Consider the following 26,204-nt stretch of genomic DNA (forward strand, 5'->3'; position numbering starts at 1 on the left):
CAGTAACCAGTTTTTCGATATCTTGTATAGTTTAGAAATAATCGAGTGAGATCACTTATCGTTTCAGCCCTGTATAAAAGCAGACTAGCCAACCATAATACTTATCTACGCAATCATTATAATATCTAAAGTACCTACCTACTTCCTACGATAAAATTATTTCTCGCAATGTGCTATCGCCAAAAGTATTTAATACGAAGTTATCATTAATTTAAATAAGACTAGATAAATAATCATCAGACGCATAATTTTGCCATTATCCTACTAAGTAGGTGCCTCTATTGATTACTTTTTACCTTCTAAAAATAATGTTAAAAAACTGAAAATGTAAATTTTCTGTCGTCTACGAGTACTTTCAGTGCTATTATTCAAAATAACTAATAAATTTAACGGTCAATGCCCGAAAAATCAATGAGTTTGTTCAAAAACCCGGTGGTTTTGTGTATGCGCATATTATTGAATTCTAATTTATTTAAGTATAACAAACAAACACCAGAAACTACGCAGCGGAGTTCGATTAGTAAAACAATAACGGACCATTATTCTTTTGTATTCAAGTGTGGACTGTATGCTAATGAAATCGTTATGAGGCTTAAAAACAATGCGTAAATAACAAAATACTACAAACTCGATAAACAAGACTTATTGCGTTGTCATAGAAATCAGAATGGCCTAAAATATTTAGGAATTTCAGCAAAAAAATATATCATTTTCAGATTTACCATTTTGATTTTTTGTCCTACCTAATAGCACAGAATAATAATAAGTACTACCACTAATAGTAGTAAGTAAGTCCTACCTATTGTAAGGCTAAGTTGCACCACTTAACTTTAACCGTAGCTATAACGTTAACCCGTGTTTTTTGTATGGAGTTTGACAAATTTTTGACGTTTGTTAAAGTTTATGTAAAATGGTGCAACCCAGCATAATGTAGTGTAAAAATAGTCAGGAGGCATAGCGTAATGCACATTTTGAAAGCCTCATACCGCCATCTATCGAAGTTTGTATGAACACAGTTATTATTACTTACTCATAATAATCATTGTCTCAGACTATCATAGATGGCGCTAAATACAAAAAACATAACATTTCGGAAAATATTTTTATTTTACATGATTTGTTTTACACAATGGAACTTTTAAATCATGTGGTTATAATACTGTATATAGTTACATACATATATTTTCTATATACTAACAAAAATATAAAGCTATGGGTATTCTACTTACGACAATAAAAATAATAATCAAAACTATGATAAACGAATCAAAATCTGAATATGAGAATAATACCTATTTCAATCAGATAATTGAAGTATTAATAAACATACACAAAAGTCATAAACAATTAAACAAACTTACTTGCTAAAATATAACAAAAAGTTTGACCAAAGGAGTTCAAAGGACAAACTTAGAGATGGAATTCTCACTAAATTGAAATGCTTACTTACTTACTTAGCTGCGTTTTGGTAAGTCGTCTTCAATATTTTCTTGAAAAAATATATTTAATTATAATTATACATTTAAAGGTACCAATGCTCTGAAAAAATAGAGTGTTTGGTTGGAGGTGGACAAAGTTTCAAGGGTGATTCAGTAACATAGTCAGCCATGGTAATTTTAGAGCTAGTATGAAACAATTTTTATTTCACATACCGAATATTTGACATGACAACAGCCTGTTTTAGTGATCGACCCCTAGGTATTCTTTTATCATTGCCATGAAACTTTGCACCCACCTTCCAACACATCTTCTATAATATAATAATATCAACATGACGACTGCCCAAACTTCCAGCATCTAAACCTAGCACGCCAGACCGCCACCCTCGTTTCTCTCCAGCTCTTTCCTGACGTAGTCAGCTTGTTTCTCGTCCAAACCAAGCTTCTTCACCTCCTCCTCAAACTGGGCCTTTCCCCCCATCCCCACCAGGTAGCCATTAAGCCTGGCCGCCAGGTGGGAAGTCTGGAGCCTGGTGGAGTCCAGCCCGAGACTGCGGCAGAGGTCCTTGTGGCCTTGCAGGCGATATTTCTGGTGGTAGCTGTGGATGATTAAAAATAACTCAGTAAGTCAATTCAGTTTTACATTCCTTATGCTCAATATGTTGCAAAATTATCTCTATAAATATTAGGTAGGTGTTTGGTATAGGTATGTAAGAAAAGGATAAGTAATACGCCCTTTCGCTCGGGGAAGGATGCAACATTTAAGTAATGTAAAGTTGGAGTGGATGAAAAATGAAAATGAAAAATCGTAATTATAACATCCGGGTGGGATTAGATAAGGTTTACAGGCGGTGCTGAAGCTATTCAGTTTATAATTTTGTCATAGGTAATTCATGATACCGCCAGCACATCAGACTTAAAATTCTTATTATAAAGTCGCATATTACAATCACAAAAGTAAGATGCAACGCCGTGCATAATGCGGGTTCGTTTAAACCTTGTAACATTTCGTTTATGGCAAACTAAGGTCGAATTTTATGCATTATCATTAAAGTAATAGGAAAATTGATGAATGCATAATTGATTTGAGGTCAACTTCATTCGAGACAGGATCACGCTTACTTGAGTCATGATAAGGCATTTCATAATGGTACAAGTAGGTGTGTCACATTTTTATTTGTTGGAATAATTTATAAAGATGAATTCCGAATAGGTTTTAGTTTGCACCCTGTATCAAGGGTTAGTCCAGTCATTATAGTAAGTTCACCTCGGAATTGGAGATACCCAGCTGTAAGTCTGTAAATACGTGTATATTGACACCCTAAAAGTTGTCTCAAAACCTACATATGGTAGGGTGTAAGCAACTACAGTGGAATCTCTATAACTCGAACCTCGTTAAGTCAAAATCCTCAGTAAGTCGAAAAAAATTGCCATTCCCTTCCGCTGAGCACCTAAATACGCGGTATCTCGAATTATTTAGACTTTGTAACTCGAACAAAATGTTATTTCCCTACGAAGTATTGATGATACATATTTATACTCTATAACTCGAAAAAAAAGGGGACTCCGTAAGTCGTAGTTAGTAAAATATGTATAATAACGTCTTACTTGGAATTCCCCGAAATAATAGCAATAAAATCCAAAATGAATGTTCGGGTTCGGGGCTTCTAATCTATTGTTTTTGTCTTGTACACGTGCAATGAAAGAATACATCAATGAAACATTGTAAGTAACACAGCTGTGAACGTGATGTTTGTCCTTGTCGCCACAGGACACGATTACTTATAGCGAAGCTTGTCCGTCCTCTACAAGTCGAAATTTCAGCAGTTAAGTCCTTGTATCTCGAAGTTCTTGTTAAGTCGAAAACTCGTTAACTCGATTTTTTTTGCATTTCCCTTGAGATTCGAGTTATAGAGATTCCACTGTATTAAATTTCAAGGTCAACGGTCACAAAAATCGGTTTTTTGCGCTTTTTTTAGAAATATCTCATTTCCTATGGGTTTTTTGCTATTTGTATTTATTATCAATATTGTAGAATACTAAATTCTTTACAAATTTTGTTTAAAAACTTTTTTTATACGGTGAACCGTTTTCGAGATAGAGGGCGGAGAGCGCGCGGTCACTGCATCACTTCAGGTCTACTTAAGCGGTTTAGATTTTTCACACAAAAGGATTTTCCCGCTAATTCCTGTGGGAATTTCGGGAATTCCTTGTTGTAACTAAGCTTTGAGTTTACTAAGGTACCTACATGCCAAATTTCAAGCGTCTAACTTCCGTTAAGCGTTTAGATTTTTCATACAAAAGGATTTTCCCGCTAATTCCTGTTCCCGTGGGAATTCCTAAGTATACTATAACCTGCCCAGGTGTATGAAGAATAATTGTACCAAGTTTCGTTAAAATCCGTCGAGTAGTTTTTGTTTCTATAAGGAACATACAGACGGACAGAATTCTATACATGAAATATATTTTCAAAATAACTATCAGGGGGTGATTAGTGATCGATACTGATGCCAAAAATGCAATCAGTAAAATTTTTGTGTCTGTCTGTCCGTCTGTATGTTCCTTATAGAAACAAAAACTACTCGACGGATTTTAACGAAACTTGGTACAATTATTCTTCATACACCTGGGCAGGTTATAGTATACTTAGGAATTCCCACGGGAACAGGAATTAGCGGGAAAATCCTTTTGTATGAAAAATCTAAACGCTTAACGGAAGTTAGACGCTTGAAATTTGGCATGTAGGTACCTTAGTAAACTTAAAGCTTATTTACAACAAGTAATTACCGAAATTCCCACGGGAATTAGCGGGAAAATCCTTTTGTATGAAAAACCTAAACCGCTTAAGTTGACCTGAAGTGATGCAGTGACCGCGCGCTCTCCGCCCTCTATCTCGAAAACGGTTCACCGTATAAAAATTTTTTTTAAACAAAATTTGTAGAGAATTTAGTATTCTACAATATTGATAATAAATACAAATAGCAAAAAACCCATAGGAAATGAGATATTTCCAAAAAAAGCGCAAAAAACCGATTTTTGTGACCTTTGACCTTAAAATTTAATAGTTGCTTACACCCTACCATATGTAGGTTTTGAGACCACTTTTAGGGTGTCAATATACAAGTATTTACAGACTTACAGCTGGGTATCTCGAATTCCGAGATTCTTACCTAATTTAAGCTTAAATGACTGGACTAGGTGTGTATTATCAGGATAGAGCTCAGTGGCATGCATCATGGTTATGAGGAGGGATATTGTGTCCAGCATTGGACTCAGGCTGATGATTTGATAATTTGCAATGGAGATTACTATTTGTGCCGGTATGCACAATAATTAATCTCTTCATATCTTATCTTGATCACGTTCACAGTGTCAGCACATTTATCACGTATAGTGCTGATGCTGTGACGTCATTTACCTTTGATCTATATCGCATAAATAGTCACGCAGTTCACATTAATAAACAGACATAATAGCAGAGACTAACTACAACCCGTGTCTCATTCATACGGTCTCCCAACATGGCACACTATTCATAACTTTCTCAAAAAATGAGAAAAGCGAATATGTTCTGATGAAAAAAGCGGGGATCGTGATATGTGGCGCTCTTTGGGATAGGTTTACGTCCAGCTCTGACTGATTGTACCTTTGATAAATTAGAGAGGGTCAACCTACAAGATACATTTATTACAATGGACATCACACAAATACAAGCAATTACATAGACATGACAGTGGCACATAATAAAGGAAGAAAAAATAAACAACAAGAGTAAACTGAGCAGTGCCATCCATTCACAAATAAGATGCCGACTGCAATGGGACCCCACTCAGCATATGCCGTGGCCTACGGTGACGAAGGCCACGGCGCTGGTCATTTCTGCCATCACACCGTTTGTTCAAAGATACTCACTCCTCAGCAGGGTAGAAGGTCCCAGCAGGCGCGATCTCGGTCCGCAACTGTCCCACGCGAGCCAGCATCTCCTTGTACGAGGCTTCAGCCGCCGCTCGCTGCTCCTCGTCGTGGTACAGGATCATAGATTGGTACTGTGGAGAGGGAAACAATAGGGTATATTGAGAGAAGGAAATTTTTTGAGGTTGCATCTATAATTTGCTGCCCACAGAGGTCAAACGCAGAGTACCTAACCCACGTAACTATAGGTTACTTACTACAACTTAATAGGCGAAAAAAAATTGGGGACCATAACAGCTCCACCATAGGTACTTGTTTTGTGTCCATACCATCCTTCTATTTTTAATGAGACCATGCCAAAGGGTATGCAAAAGGCTTACTGCTGAAAATCGGTGTCATTGGCATCACAAATAACCAGATGACAACTGAACTGCCTCTCAGTTCAATTTTAATTGGTTTTTTTTCTTCTAGACTTACATTTTTAATTAATCGTGCATCCTTTCATTTCATTTCTTTAGTTTCAGTTAGAATTGTCCCCGTGACCTCTTTGTTTAAAGCAGGTGGTCTAGAGTTAGACCAAAGAGACGGTTTACATTTACCTACTACTGTTTTGCTACAGGTTTATTGATAAATCTTACGCCCGTATTAACAAACGATGCTTGCTTAAGTGAAACAGCAAATCGAAAGCACAGCGTTGAATAGAGCTCTACGATTGGGTCATGTGTCACCCTGTGCGTCCACGCGCACTGTGAGACCTCATAGTAATGTTTGTGAATATGGGCGTTAATATACATTTTATTAGTATTACCTGTCTCTTGAGCTTAGTGGTTAGTCCGTACTCGTGGTTGGCCCAGAACATCTCCAGGAGCTCCACGAACGTCACGGTCTTGGGATCGAAGTCCAGCTCGATCACCTCTGTGTGGTCGCCACTGAAATACACGAAACACATCACATTAATATTTCAAAAACAACGTATTTATTTTAACGGATTTAGCAGTTTGGATTTGTTTATTTGAATAGGTATTTTGAATCTGAATTTCAGTTAAAGGCAAGTATTACCTACTTACTTACTCAGACTTTGAGTTTTTTACGCTATAATAAAACTTATGGATTAACTAAATATTTCGGGCAGTTAGCTAGTAAAGTGACAACTTGCGAAAAGTTGATGAAAAAGCTGGATGAATCCAAAAATATCTAAGGGGAGGCCTATTACCTACTCGTATTTATCAGTGGATTGTAATTATAATAAGTAGACTGATGGCCTGATAGGCAATAGTGATAACGAATATTTTGGATTTCTACTCATTTTGAAAATCAATTCGGACAAGAGTTAAAAATCTTAAATTGTAATGGATAGGCATAATCAGTAGAACATCAATATTTTGGCACGAATTCATAATTTTACAACTTTTTTAACTCAATGCCGTCTGTGTTAGCGTCCTAAATTGCGATTTTATATTCTTCCGCGTGTAACGTACAATGCCAGATTACTACAGATCACATCTGACACTAATTTTAGCGAAGTCAATGAGTCGATAACATGCGTGCACGCATCTAATCGCCTTGGCCTTTCGTTGCGTAGAGCATCACTAATCCAAATAATTAATAGGTTACTCGTAGAACGTGTCACCACCACTACTAATTGACTAAAATTATTTTTTGCGACTACAAAATTATATTTTGTGTAAACTAAAGTTGAAGTCTCAGTACTTTATGCTAGTAGGTTTTTATTAGGTAGTTTTCTTCATTTAGTTAAGTAGGTAACTTACGTATTTATTTACTTTATATGTTAGATTTACCTGTTAGACTGTTACAAAGAGGTTAATAAGAATAGGAAACTTACAAAATATTGTTTTGCTTTATTCACTACGAGTACTTGTAGTAATTTAAACGATTTGTTCTTACATTAGGTAGGTAAATAGGCGTGATATTTATTCCGTTCTTGACTCTACCATTCAAAATTGTTAAACAACTTTTAAGTACGTAGGTATTATAATTAGGAATTAGATATTTTTTTATTCCCATGAGTATTGAAATCATCGTGTTTGCCATAAAATGTTTTATAGGGCCTATAATATAGGCTAAAGTGCCTATACCGGCGAATAGTTGCACAATACTTTTGCAAGACGGTTTTCCGACGATAAATGATTTGCAGAATCATGCAAGATAAATCGAAGTCGTGACACCCAGCGAGTGCGTTTAACACTAATGACAAGATAAGTTAAATATTTACAATCGAAAATTGATAGTACGACTACATGATTGATAACAGTGTGAATGACCATACAAAAAAAATATATCATCATGCAACCCAAAAATACCCACTGATATAGTAAAGAACCTAAATAATACTTAATTCAGCAGCTTAGAGTCACACACTAACTTGCAATGGTTCGTCTGTGTACTAACCACTTTATTGATCGGGGCTTTTTCCTTGACAATATGGCATAGACGTGACTACGCTGGTTAGCTAAAATATTGTTGAGGTAAAGCTCCTGTAAAATGAATATCTAGTAGGGTAGAGGCTTGCCGTGTGAAGAGGTTATAAAATAAGGTCTTCAGTATTGCTACAAAGTTACGGTGATCATAATGTTTTACCTTATGTTTGTTTTTCGAATCTTTGCCGAAGATTGGATGAAATGGTAATGGATCTAATAAAAATATTGTTATTGATATCTGATAGAAAGGCAATCTGAAAGTAGCTTGAGAAACTTTAGTAGAAGAAGCGAAAGTTTTAAATCTTTGGCATAGCATTAATTGAGAATCCCATACGCAACGCTTCTACTCAGCTTTGCAAAGCAAAGGTTTATCATGAGAAAAAAGTAAATTAAAACATCGCAGACGAAACTTCACAAAAACTAAAAACAGGTCGTTGATTTTTGTGGCTGCAAGAGTCAAACTTGTATGATAATTAGGTACCTTCCAAGGTTACCTACGGTAATGACTTACCTACGAAACAACAAAACAAAAGACTCCGATATGTTTATTTACGATTAACAATAAAACAAAATGATTTGCTATCATCATATCTATGACGATAAAAACGTGTAATCCAGCAAACTTTGCTCTTTATTATTTGCAATTTTTATCCGATGTTTATTAATATCATTATCACAATTTTTACGGCTTTTTCAATAGTACAAGAATGAGTTCGCAAATTTTCTGATAAGTTTCTTAATTACATTCGTATCTTGTTAATTAAATTCGAGGTCTTGATGGCCTGATAGGCCTACATTACCTACATAGATAACAATCTGACCTACGAAATACAAGGTTGCTCTACAATTCCTAATGCATTCTATGCAACTACTAAGCAAATAGTATTTTGTGAACTTTACTTGTAAATCGTTATTAGAACGAGCTCTATTGTGCCTCTGAGCATTCTTACGTATAGTAAAATACAACCTATTTTTCGGGGAGGAAATGCTTTGCAACTGTGGGAATCAGCCACATACGGCCAAGTTTACATACTAAAACCTCCTCATTCCAATCCTCATTCAGTCACTATTGGCAGGAAGTCGGAGGATCACCTGTACCCATGCTCTCTACAGTTGACAATTCACGCATGTTTCTATAAAGCGGATTCTTTTAATTGCCACTGTAGTAAACATGTCACGACTCTAGGTGCAGCATCCCAAAGTAAGCCTTGTTGAGATCAGAAGTAGCTTATGCCCTAATGCCAAAAGTACCTAACCTCCTTGATCAAAATTATCCTTGTTCAAACAATAAATAAATCAACTCACATATTCCTATAATGAGGGCTCTTCGTGGTGCCTCCGGAGTACCCGACGCGTGTCCTCACGACGCCAGGAGTGGCGCCGAAAAGGGAATCGTTGGACCAGAAGCAGCCCATGCCGAAGGTGGCCTTCTTGGTAGGGATGTCCACATCATGGAGGAGGGCAGCCTGGAGATGTTAGAAAAGTTGTTGGATTTGAATCTTCTTCTTTTTCTTCTTATTTTGTTGATGGTCAGGTCTGGGATGTTACGGCCCATAGACAGACCTCTCCTGATGAATACCGTAGATTTAGATCAATATGCTGGTATTTTATGAAAGCTATCAAAACGCAATTCTTTTAAAGATTTAGTATGGTATTGTATACTGACTAACGTAGTAATTAAGTAATTGTTGATTTGAATACTAACGCGTCTTTCAGGTCTAAAATAAAATATTTATAAAGAACTAGCTGACCCGGCGAACTTTGTTCCGCCTTAATGGCAATAAATAACGGGATAAAAAGTCCTTCTTATCCTATGTCCTTCTCCTGGCTCTAAACTACCACCCTGACAATTTTCAGCTAAATCGGTTCAGCCGTTCTTGAGTTATAAGTGGAGTAACTAACACGACTTTCTTTTATAATATAGATGATTGTCTTCAAATTATTCGTTAGATAGTTACCTAAGTGTCGACTAAGCAAATGCTGCTTGCAAGTATTTAACCGACTTCAAAAAAGGAGGAGGTTATATGTTCGACTGTATGTATTTTTTTTTCTATGTATGTTCATCGATTACTCCGTCAATTGTGGACCGATTTTCAAAATTCTTTTTTTGTTCGGTAGGGTACACTTCTGAGGTGGTCCCATTGTCACCAAGTTAGGATCTGATGATGGGATCCTAGGGAAATCGAGGGCAACCCTCAAATTTTATAGGCACGTATATCGTTTTTCAAACTTTTTCTTAAGTTATTCAAGTATTTGCTCCTGGAAATCATCATCTCATATTGATGAGCTGATGATAGAAGGTAAAACTTAAATAAACTAAATTCCTTATTCATTGGCTATAACACAAACCTGTAAAATAAAAGAAACGACATTTAAAGTTTATTAATATCTCTTAAAATATCTTCATATTTTCCACAATGACTTTTCACTATGACATTTTTTGACAGACATTTTAAGTCATAGACAAATCATAGACCTTAAAGTAAAAAGTATTTACTTTACATCTCCCCCCCTTTGAAAAAGAAATTTACAGAAGTAAATTTTCTTTAATATCAGTTCTCTTTAATGTTCTGTCTCTTCACTTTCTGTCTCTTCTTCTCCTTGTATTGTGGATACTGGTACAAGTTTTGTAATGTGAAAAAGGTTCGACTCTGTTTTCTTGTGTCTTGTATCAATTCTATATATTGATTCTGAAACCTTTTCAACAATCTGAAACGGTCCAATTTTCAGTTCTTCCAATTTTTTTCTATTTAGCCTGTTACCATTTTCTACATAAACCATATCTCCTACGTTAAGTTCATAGTATTTTCTATTTTTGTCAAACCGCGATTTGTTGTAGTTATGTGACTTAATTGTATTCTGTAGTGCCGCCATCTTATCTTTGACCCAGTCATTATAGGTTTTGTCTCGCTTTAATTCATTGGGTAAAATCGTAGCATCTGTACCATACATAAGATAACTTGGTGTGAAGCCAGTTATTGAATGTACAGTTTGATTATATTTGTTCACACATTCATGAGCTATCGTTGTCCAGGCTTTCTTATTTTCATCTTCATTTACCCTGCACCTCATTTTGTTTACTAAAGTCTGATTCAGCCTCTCATTTAAACCATTCGAGAAAGGTGCGTTTACTGCAGTAAATATTATAGTTATCTGTTTTTCTTCTAAGAACTTCTTGAATTCTTTCGAATTTATGCCTGGATATTGATCAGTGAGCAGCATACCGATGTCCTCTGTACTGGATACATTCCTCACTAGTTTGATAAAATCATTCGCACTTTGAGTTTTTGAAGTTAAAATAAATGCATACCTAGTGAAGTGATCTACCAATAAATGCAAATATTTCTTTGTAGATCTTGATCCTCCAAAACCTCCAATTGTGTCTATGGAGACTATTTCAAACGGTTTCGTTGCTGGGCCCAAATGAGACATAAATCCAAATTTGTGCTGTCCTCTTGATTTATTTCTAATGCAAATTTCACACTCCCCACATATTCTTTTAATATTTCTTGTCAAATTTCTTGCTGTATATAGCGGACCAATTGTCTTCTGCATTTGCCTTATTCCAATGTGACATAGGTTCTTGTGTACATTTTTCAAAAATTCGATACTGAATTCTTCTGTCAAAATTATTTTTTCTTTATTTCTAATTTTTTTATAGTATATGCTTTGTTTATTAATCATTTTTTCTTTATTATTTCGTATTTCTTCATTTTTATCCTGATCTAATAAAATATCTTCTAGGTCAATAAAGTTTACTATCTTTAATTGTTCATCTGTATTTTCATTTGAATCCAACACAGGGTTTCTACTAAGACAATCCGCTTCCAAATTTTGTTTCCCTGGTGCATATTTTATCTCGAAATTATATTGCGATAGGTAGTAAGTCAAGTCACCCAATTCTTCATCGGTTCTTGATTTCACATTCATTCTTTCGAGAGGCTTATGATCTGAATAAACTGTAAATGATCTGCCCATTAGCCAATACTGCCAGTATTGCACCGCTTCTTTGATGGCTAAACACTCCAAATAAATGGCTTTCTTTTTCTTCTGGGCCTCATTTAACTTCTTTGAAAAGTAAGCTACTGGTTTTTCCTTTCCATCGGGCTGTGTCTGTTTCAAAATAGCTCCAATGCCATGTATCGATGCATCTGTGTAAATATTAATTGGCAAATCTCTATCAAAAATAGCTAGAACTGGTTGAGAGCATAGAAGATTTTTTATTTTCTCAAATGCTTTTTGACATTCTTCAGACCAAATAAACGGTTGATTTTTCCTGAGTAAGTTATGTAATGGATCTAATATTATCGCACTGCTTTGTATGTATTTATTATAAAAATTAATTTTCCCTAAAAACTGTCTCACATTCTTTTGTGTTTTTGGAGTAGGAAAATTTCTGATTGAAATCAGATTATCTTTTACAGGTTTAATAGAATTGTTTTCAATTATATGACCCAGGTATTTTACTGAGTTTGATGCAAAAGTGCACTTTTGAAATTTTAATCTAAATCCTTCTATACTAATTGCTTCAAACAGCTGTGTTAAGTGATGAATATGAAGATCAAATGATTCTGAAAATATCAATATGTCATCAATATAATTCACGGCGAAATCTGTGAGTTTGTATTTTCTTATTATGTTACTCAATATCCGTTGAAAAATTGCTGATGCTGTTTTCAGTCCAAATGGAAGACAAGTCCATTGGAAATGTCCATCCTGTGTTACGAATCCTGTCTTGTTCCTATCTTCTATTCTTAAAGGAATAGACCAAAAAGCAGAATTTATGTCTAGAGTTGTATAATATTTGCAATTCTTGGCCTTGGTCACTAAGTCTTCTATTAATGGGAATGGTTGTGCTTCTGGTACCACTATTTTATTCAAATCTCTGAAGTCTATACATAATCTGGATTTTTTATTATCTTCTTTTTTAAAAGCCAGTGTGACAGGTGCAGCAAATGGACTGTAAGATTCTTCTATAAGTTTACTATCCAATAGTTTTCCTACCTGTTCTTCTATTTCTTTCTTATCTTCCATAGTGCACCTGTAAGGTCTCTTACTGCAGTATTTGTCTACTAATAAGTCTATTCTTGCTTCATATCCGTTAACAGTTCCAACGTCATATTTATTTCTCGCAAAAATTGAATTATATTTATTTATGAGTTTATTTATTTCTGATTTCTGATATTCATTTAAATAGTCCATTTTTACTTCAAAATCTTCTTCTTTAATATGTTCGTTGAAATTTATTGTATATTTGTCCTTATTATTATTATTTCTCATTTCTTCATCAGCATTAGCTTTTAAGTTTGTTGAAACTTTCTCCTCTTTTTCTTCAACGATTTCTTGTTTCTGAGTGATATTTAAATTCTCATCTTGTATCAATCTGAACTTCTTTATCAAGTCTAGCCCGATCAGAAAATCATACTTAAAATTTTCTTCATCGATGATGTAAACTTCAACATTAGTTTCAATTTCCAAGATTTTAATTTTTAGTTGTGTTAAACCACTTGCCTTTTTGACACCATTAATTGTCACTAAATCTGCTTTATTCAAATTGTTTCCTTTTCCTTTCAGTTTTATCAGCTTTGAATTTATCAAAGAAACATTTGAACCGGAATCATAAACTCCATTAACTTTCAGTGTATCATTTAGAAGCAGTGGAACATATATTAATGGTGTCACTAACAGTTTTTTTGTTCAGTTTCATTCAGTTCAGCTTCAATTACAGAATTATTTACATGTTTAATGTTTTTCTCCACTGATTTATCGTCTGCTCTTGTTTTAAACCAGCAAGCAGATTCAGGGTGGTAGCGACTTCCTTTATTTAACCTTTCACAAGTCTTGCATGCTCTTTGATCATCATTTTTATTGTTGTCATTGCTTACTCTTGGGTTTCCATACTTTCTGTAGTTTAAATTATTCCTCTTATTTATCAGATATTCCAACTTTCTCACTTCATTATAAAGATCAACTGTATCTTTCAATGTCTCTCTATCAATCCTGTTGAGTACGTGTTCTGGTAAACCCGCTGCAATGAGGTCTATCAAGGTACCTGTATCAATAGAGTTTCTCATGTCCAGTAATAATTTTTCTTTCCTTATGGCATAATCCACCAACAATCCATCTTTATATTTGANCCTTATGAGTTGGAAGATAATTCTTTTAATTTTATAGATAAGTATAGTTTCTAAAGTTATTCAAGTGTTTAAATCAGATATTCATCATCTCATCATGATGAACTGGACATGGTAGGTACAACTCCTTAATGCTTAGGAATTGGAGGATAATTCTTTAAATATTATATTTAGACCAACAGTTTTACAAATAGACCAACAGTTGTATTCTTTCATGTTTTTAAGGAGGGCTGACGGTTTAAGGTCTTTTTAGGTTTCCTATATGGTAACCTGTATTTTGTAGGGAATATTATTTTACACTAGACATGAAGAATATGGTCTCAATGTACTGCCTACCTTCAGTGGTAACATCAAGGTAATAATTAGTTATAGTTAACTAAAAAGTAAGAAATAAGTAAAATAAAACCGACTCCAAAAAACCTACACTAAAAAGTAGAAAAATAATTACTAATTACCTACTTATTTATTAGGACGAATTAATATTTATGTAGGTATACCATGATTGATACTTTTGGAGTCGGTGCAGGCAAACTTTACATGTTTCATAATCTTGGCACCTTATTAAGTGACTCGTTCCATTACAAGTGTCGTTGTACAAAGTAAATAATCTTAATGCAACATGGAGCGGATTTTATTTTAATGACATCGCTAATACCTAAAACAATAAGTTTAGGATTATCTGGTAATCCTAATAAAAGGATCACCAGCTTAAAAGCAATAAAATTTTTTTTTTTACACCTATTATGTCTTTTATACCCTTTAGCAAGGACAATGTCACATTCAAGCAACATTTAATGCAATTGACGCGATTTTATTACCTTTTTTTACCTAGTTTCTACCTACAATAATATTATTGCGAGGATTTTCTACAATATTGATCTCTATCGCACATAATTTCTGCACAGGTACCTATTATGAAATTCTTTAGCATTGCCGCGGCACGTATGCTCAAACACATAGTAGAGTCATAAAACAGCTGACACCAACAAATGAGAAGCATGTTTGGACTTCAAGAAATTGATTTAATTTGCCGAGGAGACAAAAACTATACTTCTAAAACTAACAAAGAAGATCTGAACAGGAACTGCAATAGTTAAGACGTATTTTACTCGATATCAATACACGATAACGTTTTAATGAACAATGACACCGAACAATCGAAATATCGATGGATCGATAAGCTGCAACATGATCTTTAGGAATGTCTTCTAATTAAAACATTATCAAGGACCAAAGGTCAATATTAATGATGCTTTGTAATCTTCTACGCCGCTTTTGTTATCTAAGGGAACTGGACCCACAAGGCGCATATTGTTCGCTGGGGACATTCTCTATGCACGTGGGACAAGATAAATTATGGAACATTGTGTAATTTATAGGTCTAACTGAGTCAATGCCTGAGGAATAGGAGCCGCACGGTAGTGTTTTTTAACGTCAAACGTCGGTGAGACTTCCAGTGCCCCGATTACGCTAATTTTTAACGTCTTCAATACAGGCGCGCTTCTTCGATTTCTCCGATTCTGCGATACGGATTGGTCAAAACAGCTGACGTCAGCTCGTATCGTATCGCAGAATCGAAGAAGCGCGTCTGTATTGGAGACGTTAAAAATTAGCGTAATCGGGGCCCAGATGTGCTTCAGATTTGTACGCTCTGTCACATCATAATATTCATAACTAGCGGCCGCCCGCGACTTCGTACGCGTGGATCCCGTTTTACCCCCTTCATCTATCTTACGCGGTTTAGATTTTTTCATACAAATGTTTTTTTCCGCTAACTCCCTTTCCTGTGGTAATTTTGCAATATCCTGTTGTAACTAAGCTTTAAGTTTACTAAGGTACCTGCATGCCAAATTTCAAGCGTCTAACTTAAGCGGTTTAGATTTTTCATACAAAAGGATTTTCCCGCTAATTCCTGTTCCCGTGGGAATTCCTAAGTATACTATAACCTGCCCAGGAGTATGAAGAATAATTGTACCAAGTTTCGTTAAAATCCGTCGAGTAGTTTTTGTTTCTATAAGGAACATACAGACGGACAGACAGACAAAAATTTTACTGATTGCATTTTTGGCATCAGTATCGATCACTAATCACCCCTTGATAGTTATTTTGAAAATATNTATTTATTACCTCATAACTCCGTCATTTATGATGGAAGAATAATTAATTATGATTCTGGGCCATTTAAATGGTATCCAAATCGGTTCAGTAGTTTACTTTTTTAATTACAAAAATACAGATTATCTGGCAGAGAATGGCCAATAACATTAAGTTCGCCTTATGTACCAATTATATGCCATTAAAGCTTAAATAAATAAATCAGGCATAAATCGGGCAGGCCTCCTACTAGGTGGACCGACGATCTGGTAAAGGTCGCGGGAAGAGACTGGATGCGGGCAGCGCAGGACCGTGCATTGTGGAAAACCTTGGAGGAGGCCTTTGTCCAGCAGTGGACGTCATTTGGCTGAAACGAACGAACGAACGAAATAAATCTAATATCCGCGGTTCTGATTTTGCAAAACCTTACACCTTAAAAGAAAACATACAAAAAATCACTTGAGTTCCAGCTTCCCCTTTTTTTTAAGTCGGTCAAAAATCGTCACATCGTTGTGATTGCGCTGCTTCAGTCTTACCCAACAAGCTAGTTAAATTCTTAACTATTCAGTTAACTCATTATACAAAATTATGCCCGTATTTAAATAATATATTCGTACAGGAAAATTGTTTTTCATTGAACACTACGCAACTGGAGTTATACATCCTCTAACGGTTAAATATTGCTGTCAAATGGTTGATTATTTTGACAGCTGCTTGAGCTGTTTCTTTATTTAAATTAATGTTTGAATTACGTAAATACTATGTGCAGAAAAATGTGTTTTAAAATAAAAAAACTTATTTATTTGGTTTTAATAAATTGTGGGCTAAAGCAAACAGGATTGTTAATTTTTTAACCGACTTAAAAAAAAGAGGAGGTTATACATTTAAGTTACTTCGGCTATATGTCTTTTTTATCTGTAAGTCTTTGATCGACTAAGGCCCGATTCGAACAAAATTTTATCCGAAAATAACTCCTGGTATAACTGGCACAATGACAGTTCAGTATGGGAAATAATGTCAAAACTGTCGATTTATTCTGAGATTAATATTTTACTCTTGTTTGGTCGAATCCACCCTAAGTCCAGTTCACCAATCCAACCAATCCAGTTTTGCGGGTTCCTGCATTACTGGACTGGACTGTCGTGTGAACACACAATATAATGTATGTACCTATTTGAAATTATACTTACAAATTCGAACGGATCGTTTTATTGCGGGACACTGCAAACGGAATGGTCATGTCAACGTTAATATGTATTAAAACACGTAGGTATACTTATTACTAAAGGGGATCCTGCAAAAAACGGGTACCTAGTCTCGTAGGAAAAAGCCCAGATATACATCCAGATTAATGCCGGAAAACGCAGCGTGTGACGTCCACCCATAAGGTGGACCGACGACATCATAATAGTAGCAGGAAGGCGCTGGACGCAGGCCGCTACCAACCGGGCAACATGGAAAACATTGGGGGAGGCCTATGTTCAGCAGTGGACGTCCTATGGCTGAGATGATGATGATGATGACATAGATTAATCATAGTGTAGCTTCGAGTGCTGTCATATGTAAATTCATCACTATTTTTAAGTAGTTAAGTGTACATTTACGTTATGAAACTACGTCACAATTTACAAGTCCGAAATTTTTTGAAAGGTTTATTCTAATTGGTTCCAATCAATATGTCTTCTTTTTGATTCATCGAAACATTATTATTTTACTATTTATAAACATCACGTTACGTTACGTCACAATTTACAACAGTCCGAAATTTTTTGAAAGGTTTATTCTAATTGGTTCCAATCAATAATATCTTCTGTTTAATTCATCCAAATACCAAATCGTGTTATTTTATAATTAAAAAAGTTGTTAATTCGAGTTTATTATAACCGTTCAGTTGAATATAGGCTAACTAATGATTTATTATTAATTAAATGTTTACATCAGTTTGCTGACGTTTGTCATTTTAAATAAATTATTTAATGTCCTGGAATGCATGTCAAAGTGTTGGGAGTTAATTGTTTTAGTTACATATTTACTTGTCTGTGGCCAACGTTCAAACAGCTTAAGCTTTCTAATCACAAAATTACACATTAATTAGTTAAATGATTAGGCTGTACTGAGGTGTGATTGACATTTTTATAAAAAAAAATCTAAGGGTGGATTCAGCCAAACAAGATTAAATATTAATCTCAGAATAAATCGTCAGTTTTGACATATTTCCCATACTGAAACTGTCAATGTGCCGGTTATAACAGGAGTTATTCTCGAAAGTGTGGTCGAATCGGGCCTAAGTAAACTCTAATACTAAATTGAACCATAGATAAAATGCATATTTAATCAAGCGATAACTGTATCTTATCTATGAAATCTTCCGATATCTTCTTTATCTTTGATGGTATCTTACTGACTTGTCCTAGTCATAGTGTGGTTATGAAGCGAGATTTCAAATAAACTTGATACTAATTTTAATTTTAGTGATAAGATAGATATAAATATAAAATGAATAAAATTGATACGATATGATCACGCAAATAAACTAAATTGATTTGATTTGTTTTGATTTTGATAATCTAGATATTGATAAACTTATATTAATATAGGTACAACATACTTTTAATGGCTTTCCCTCTAGCAATTCAATACAAACATAATATATTAATTATCCATAGCAAATGATAACGTTTTATTTAAATATTTCGTGTGCCAAATAAATGATTCTCTTTTATTCTTTTTAAATAAAACTTTGTCGATTGCAGAAAAAAATTTATCGTCTAAAAAATAAAACCGACTCCAAAAAAATACACATTGATAACCACCTCCTTTTTTTGAAGTGGGATAAAAATGTGTATTAACCGACTTGTATCATCATACAGCAACATTCTGGTCTCAACGACGTGCGTTATGTCTTATGTCACCACAGTCTTTTCGCCGCCATCTTGGCGTCTACTAACTGCTCTAAGTTAATTAGGAATAGTCACCAGTCCATGTCAAGCAAAGAGTCAGCGTCCGTGGGAAAGTCAATATTGACCTTTTTTAATAATTGGTAAATGACGCGTTGCTCTTTTCGCTAAAAGTTGCCTTTTGAAGTTTGTCCGCACTAATAATTCAAGGTGAAATTACAGTTAACATAATACTAGTAACTCTACTGAACCAATATAAGTGAATTTTACATACCTAGAGACGGATTGGAAAACAGACTACCTTGTAACGTGTAATAAAATAAATAAGGTCTAATAATTAAAATCGCAAGACTCGCTTCAAAAACAAAAAAAAAAGACTATTTTATAATTCGGCCGAAATTTTTAATAATATTACTAAGTTATTCTGAAAATTACATTCAAAGAAAAGAAAATCAGCCTCCATAAAAGTCAATATAACCCGATTGAAATATTATTTACAATATTGTCACTGGGCAAACTCGTACAGGGTCAATTTCCGTAGTAACTACTTAGTAAAAATATTCTCACAATACCAAACACACATCCATTTTTGTCCTTTATCTTGGATTTAACCCACTGCAGATAATCACAACTCAAGTATAACTCCTATTCTCATGTCAACAGCCGACAAACCATCCTGACATTATCTTTCGTCTACGCCGTAACTGGCGCTATCATATTAAGCTGTCCTTAGTCCTGGACCCTTTCAACATTCCTCCCTTATCAGGATTTGGGATGACATTGGATACTCTTTGATGAACCGGTTTTGACTGTTATTCTTTTGGATTTATCCCAGTTTTAAGGAACTTTACGGTTAAGCAAGTAGGCTTTTATAAAGCACTTTTACACGTCCCAGTATTAACCCTACCACTGCTTCAGGACAATAAATGGGCACAACACTTTTCTTGAATTCCTTTTTGTTTAAAAAAAGAATTTGTACAAATTAGTATTTTTTTCTCGTTAACTCCTTAGGTAAGTGTAAGTAAGTAATAAATTGGAAAAAAATATTTTTCAGTTATTAAAAAATATATTACATAAAAGTAACAAGTAATAAAAAATACTAATATTTTAAAGAAAATACAATCACCTGGATTTTACAAAGAATTGGGGAAAATACCGACTCTACTGAAAGCAATTTAAAATAAAGCCGCTTAAACATAATCTTAACACACATTCTCATCAGTTTTAAAATGTTTTTTTTTTTAATTTCGTGGTTTTAAGTTAAATCAGTTTGACTTTGAACATAACTACTTCTAACCTTTTCTTGTGTTCTTGTTGACTTTGTTATACTTAATAAAGTTAACATAATAAAGTTTTTATAGTATTCAAGCACACGCGTGTCACGTGTATAGCGTCAATAATGAGTATCAATGTTAATTAAAAAGTAAAAACATGATCACTTCCAATAATGAAAACTCATGTTTATCATAAAACATGAACTTTTAATTAAAACTAAAAAAATGTTCACACGTTGACTCAAAGGTCACCTTTGTGATTCTACACTATTTAATTTTACCGTAATAAACAAAAAAAACTACATCCCATCTGACTCAACAGTTCGGTTACATCACTAACAAACCAATTGACAGCAATAAAACAACAAAGCAGTTGCATTTCCCGTTAAAAATAACGTTATTTGTGACAAAAAGTTTGCGTAATAACGGGTTGCAGTCAGGTAACGTTAACGTTACCCCAATCACCGGTGTCTGTGATGCTAATGGGTAAAAACTTTTTGTTTGGACGCCTGTCAATATAATCGTAACTTAATGGCTTTTGTTTGATGTTGCCGGCCGGTTTCGTGAGATTGATTAAACAATAACTTTTTATGCAAACTTATTTGTTTTAGTTTTGGTGATTGAGATTTTGTTTGAAAATTGAGTGAATTAGCTTCAACTAAACTCAAATATTTACTAGAAGATTCAAAGATTTTTTCAAAGCTTCAAATTGACTAATTTTACTGATTCAAATATTCTTGAGATATTTCTTGCAGAGAATGCCTAATGGCATTAAGTTCTCCATATGCAACGATTTATAAGGAATAGGCTAGTTTCCTAAAAAAAATTTTTAGTCCGTCAATTTTAATATAAAAAATATTGGACACGTCGTATATTTTTTATTGTCAATAAAACAAATAATTACAAAATTATAGTGCGTTGAAGTTCCGCGCGACGTCACAAAGTGCTGCACTTTTACGCACTCACTGACGTCACGGGCCTTTTCTTTAGAACTTTGGCACGCTTTTTCTCTTTACATTTTCATTATTTTTAAAAAGTGAAAAATACGTGTCTAGTAGTTTTTGATTAGCTAACTGACGGACTAATTAAAACTCTTGCTTTTTTACCCAGGAAACATCCCTATTAGGGAGTAAATAAATAAAGAATTTAAACGAGTAGATATTTAACAATATAAGCTAGATTTAAACTAAAATACCAATAAAAATTATTGAAGGTTGGGTCAAAAAAATTGATTGCTTTTAATGCTTTTCTTTCAAATACACTCGNTTGATAGTTATTTTGAAAATATATTTCATGTACAGAATTGACCTCTCTACAGATTTATTATAAGTATAGATGTCAATCTTACCCCCCTCCTGTATCGCTCCCATACCTCAAACACTGACTGAGTTAAGCGAGACCTATAGTAAAAAGGCCGTTCTAAATATTTTCGCGAGTAATTAAGTAGCAGACTATTTTTAGCGGTACTATTAAAATAGATCTTCGGTGGCAACAATTGCCACTCGCCAAATAGCTAATGGTACCTAAAGAAAAATTTTAGTGCTTAATAATGACTAGTCATTCGGGAGAATCATTCAAAAATTAAATGAATACGACTGGAAATCGAAAATCTTCGGGTGAAATTGTGATCAAGATCATGCCAGAAATATACCTTGAGGTATCCCCATTGTAATCAAAAACAAACTTTAGCAATAACTAAAATAGCTCATAAATCCTAATGACATAATGATAGCCCAATTAATAATAGCTACGCTATTAATAATAATCATAACTACACCTAAACATTAAGTGCATAGCGTAAATAAACAAAGAGATTCAACACGTGTCAAACTGCGTTACAGTAGACGTACTTAAACTTTACTACGCACATTTTATAATACCAACGTATAAAATAAAATATATTTGACTCTACATTATCGGAATTATACCTCATTTGTTTCTGTTGGAGGTTAAACACCTTAACATAACTTTGTCTCGGTGATTTGTAGAGGTTTTATTGCTAACATAAAATAAACATCCGCAACGGCACGTGAATTGCTCCTCCATTGAAAGACATTCTTTAGTAAGACGTAATTGTCTGCATCCCTATTGAGTTCCAGTGCGAAGTCCTACACAGACAGCATAAAAACCTCTAGAAATTAGTAAATGTAAGTGTCTCGTATTGTAAAAAGTTATAACAAAGTAGATAGTGTCCTGAAATGGCCAATTGTAAAAGTTAGACAATAAATGCTGCACTCGACTAGGTATGGGACACAATAGCACCTTTTTACTCGTAATAAACCTAAAAATAAATAAAAGCGTCTTCAATTTTCATGAGAAATATTTATAAATTGTAATGATATTTTGAAGACTCTCCAGAGAATCAAAACATTTTATACTCTGATCTTTTATCAGTTTTATAAGGGCCATAATACCTACTATTTTTCTTAGTTGAAAACTAAATACATAAGTATATTTTGTCACTGACTGTACAATCGGCAGCAAAAAAGCCAGTAGGTGTGTTCAATCAACGTTCATCAAATACTAATGAAAACGGCCACGCGAGTTGACATTTAATCTTGTGGTCGTTGAGGCAATTATTTATTTATTAATAGTATTATAGCAACAAAAGTCTAAGATTTATTGTTTGCATTCATTGTGAAATTGTTTTTCTACTTTTTCCTAAGTTACACGTGTTTTTTCCTACTGAAAATATTAATATGATGGGGATTTTAAATAAAAGTAGTGCTCAAATCAATGATTTTGTGGTAGAGTTTTAGGGTAGAGTTAATACCCAATTTCCAAAAGAAAATTCCTGCTCTACATTAGTTGTCAGTAGTCTTTAATTTTATTTATTATCTAGTCGAGCTCGGTCTGCAAAGAGATTCGATCTTAAAAATACAGTACAGTAGAGTAGAAAACATTGAAAACGGTAATGTCAATTCGCAGCTCTAACTCTACCTGTATCTTTACCTCAGTATTTTTATTTAGTAATTTACAATATGACTTAGCTAAATTACATTGAAAACGTGACACTAATGATCAACAATCATAAATTATTGCATGTGTAGCGTAAGAGAGACAATTTAAGGATATTATGTTGCAGGAAAACACATAGAATTTTCCGTGGAAAACCGTTCCACTTTTATTCATTGTAGTGCAAAAATTATAAGAATGTATGATTGACGTTTGCGGTCTTTTTATTACAAAAACGACAAAATTATCTTATTTACATATTCTTTAGTGTATTTATGTACGAGCTGGTGTTTTTGCAAAACAAAAGAACTAACAACTAACTCTACTATTTTTAAAAGTTCATAAAAATTCATTCACCGGCTCATGGCGTAGTTAAAACATATTTTTTAAACAAATAAATGTATTAAAGTTATTAATAAATAGTTTCTACAAATAAAGGTTTAGATCAGGTCGATCAGTATGTCATAAAACGCGGTTTTCTGGGTTATAGAAAAAGGTTAGTGAACCGTGCAAAAAATTCCATCCTAGACACACAGTTAACTGTACATTATGACCTCAATTACCTTTTCCAATAACATGATACCCTAGCAACAAAAAAATCAAGCAGGTGTTCCTACTTACATTGTGATGCATGCCGTTAAGACATAAAAGTATCAAACATCGTTCGGTGACAATACGAGTACCTAATGTAATGATATACAAAACCAAAAACTTTTATAGTTAGTGTTAAGTTTTTTGGAATATTACACCTAAGTATTAAAATGCTATTATTATACAGGGTGACTTTGCAATCAGTATCCCTCAGAACTTAATCGATTTACGTAAAGAAAGAAAATTATCCTGTATAGAGAAAAAAATATCCTTCATACCTATTATGAACAGTAAGGTACAGTCATTTGTAGTGACGTGAGGACTCTATCAAGCAGCAATTTACTGTAACCTGCTGTAAATATTTTAGAATAAGTAAAAAACATACTTTAAAAATAATGAATCACTTGGGTACTTACATTTGACTTTGAATACTAACGCTAGACTTACAGGAAAGATCCTTTGAAAACCGAGGTCATATCTTTTCCAACCGTTGAATTAAAACATTATTTACTCTTGAATTTAAATATGTGGCAAAAATAAATTCTACCGGTACTTACAAAACAAGACTCCATAAATACCAACATTGTCAGCATAATAATTTCGGTGTTCCAATTAATTTAATACCAGCATACGATCAAATTGCGTCAGTAAGGTAAAAGCGAGAATATTTCCAAGAAAGTTTATGAAAAAAATTTACTCACGTTCACTGGAGGTTTCATGGTGAAAAATTGTCTGACGTATCTTATCATGCAGGTTTTTCTTGGTGGTTGTATGGTTTGTTTTGGTGGCCGCGTGTTTCGTCTCGCGAGGTGTAGAGTGGGCCGCGACACGTCGAACTTTGGTGGCGGTCCGGCGAGCACTACCGCAGTATTTGTTTGTCGGCGACATTGACTTAGCTCTGCGTGCCAAAGAGCGTTTTCCTGCTACGAACACAGATTTTCGACGGTTGGACCGCGAAGCACTGTGTCTGATTTGAGGGTTTTTTCTTACGAAGCTATGCTGTCTTTACTTTCTCGGCTAAGTTTGTTGGACAAGTTGGTACCACCTACCCTTGTAGAGTTAAGTAAATGTCTGCTCTACATTCAATAGGGAAAAACTAGGAGTAACAGGACTAGAATAATTTTTGACAAGACAAACAAAATTAGTTAGATGATTTTTGGACTTATAAAATATAATTTAATAACTAGGTCAAGTACTTAATAGGTTTAAGTCATAATAGGCTACCAAATGCCTTCACATAACTTTTAGCCACCCGCATGCTTCTACAGATATCACAGTGTCTGATAGTTGGAAAGCGCGCACACACAGCGCACGTGTTCATTCTCAATCCAGTTTAGTGTGCGAGGGACGTACACGCACGCGCGTGGTTGCTCCGTGACGTAACCTTGCCGCGTCTGCGGCGACTAATAACTTGACGTACGCTCGTGACGAGTCTCTCAGATAACAAATAATCGGCCAAAAGGACCCGATTTCAATCACTTCCCGATTCCTGAATAATTTTTTGACAGCAAATCCTTAATCTACGGCCCATTTTGGCCTACAGGCTCGAAGATTGTAAAGTTTTATTGCGCGGTCTTCAAAATATGCGATTTTTTTTAATTTTGTGCGAAATATTTGGAGTATTTTTTATTAAAAAATTCAGAATATTATTTTTAATGTTCCTGTGTACCATATTACCCCATTTTGTATACAAGTTTCAGTTAGAAAATGTAATTAAGAGACTAAACAAAACTCTACTATATTTTGACTAAGTATGTGGGTAACTTAACATGTGACGGTAGTCGTGCAAGATCAGTACCTAAGTTCAAAGTTAATTCAGCAGTAAGCTCTAAATTATTATAAAAGTTAATTTCCCAAAAGCCGTTATCTACTCGTACCTACATTAGTACTTTAATTATTTACATTTGAAACTAATCAATGACACAAAATAGGTCTTTGAAAATTTAATTATGTAGGTGCGATTATAGTAATTTCATTTAGCCAGTTAATTGTTTAACAGCTGCGCTTAGGGGTGAATTTGCAAGTCATATTATGTATTATTATTTATCTATTATTTACCTACAAGATTATCTACATTTATTCTTATCATGGCACAAATACTTATCCAAACAGACAAGTAGGTAATATGTTTTGGTTTAACTTTAATAGAAAATGTATGAAGTCAATTATAGTACAATTTGACTAAGGTATAGTGTCGAGTTTGTGGGATTGTAGTTATGTTTGGCTCTACATGAGATCTGATATCTTCTTTACAGTGTAAGATCACACGGTCTCGTCTTGAAACATTTAGAATGAAAATGTTTTTGGTGTAATATTACTTTTAGCTATGTTCCTGGTCTGCTCTGGACTTCTTTTGGTAGTTTCAAATTCGCTTACGAATCTGCACAAATTTTACTGAAATTAGTTTTTGTGTGTGAGAAGAGCCGCATAACGTGAGAAGGTTCCTGTAGTAGGAACACCCCGATGGGTC

At 34.2% G+C, this 26,204-nt stretch overlaps 1 protein-coding gene across 1 annotated transcript; it reads right to left on the bottom strand.

The window, feature by feature from the left end:
- Window positions 1-1,454: 1,454 nt before the first annotated feature.
- On the bottom strand, window positions 1,455-24,629 carry MsrA (methionine sulfoxide reductase A). Its single transcript, XM_028300348.1, has 5 exons — window positions 24,436-24,629; window positions 9,095-9,255; window positions 6,160-6,280; window positions 5,352-5,485; window positions 1,455-2,038 (listed from the first exon to the last, which is right to left on the bottom strand). The coding sequence occupies exons 1-5, from the start codon at window positions 24,481-24,483 to the stop codon at window positions 1,804-1,806; spliced, it is 699 nt and encodes a 232-aa protein (XP_028156149.1). The 5' UTR covers window positions 24,484-24,629; the 3' UTR covers window positions 1,455-1,803.
- Between the last annotated feature and the right edge of the window lie 1,575 nt (window positions 24,630-26,204).

The sequence above is a fragment of the Ostrinia furnacalis genome, unplaced genomic scaffold, assembly GCF_004193835.3.
Source record: "Ostrinia furnacalis isolate ACB-3 unplaced genomic scaffold, ASM419383v2 OfSCF0710, whole genome shotgun sequence".
NCBI classification, from domain to species: domain Eukaryota; kingdom Metazoa; phylum Arthropoda; class Insecta; order Lepidoptera; family Crambidae; genus Ostrinia; species Ostrinia furnacalis.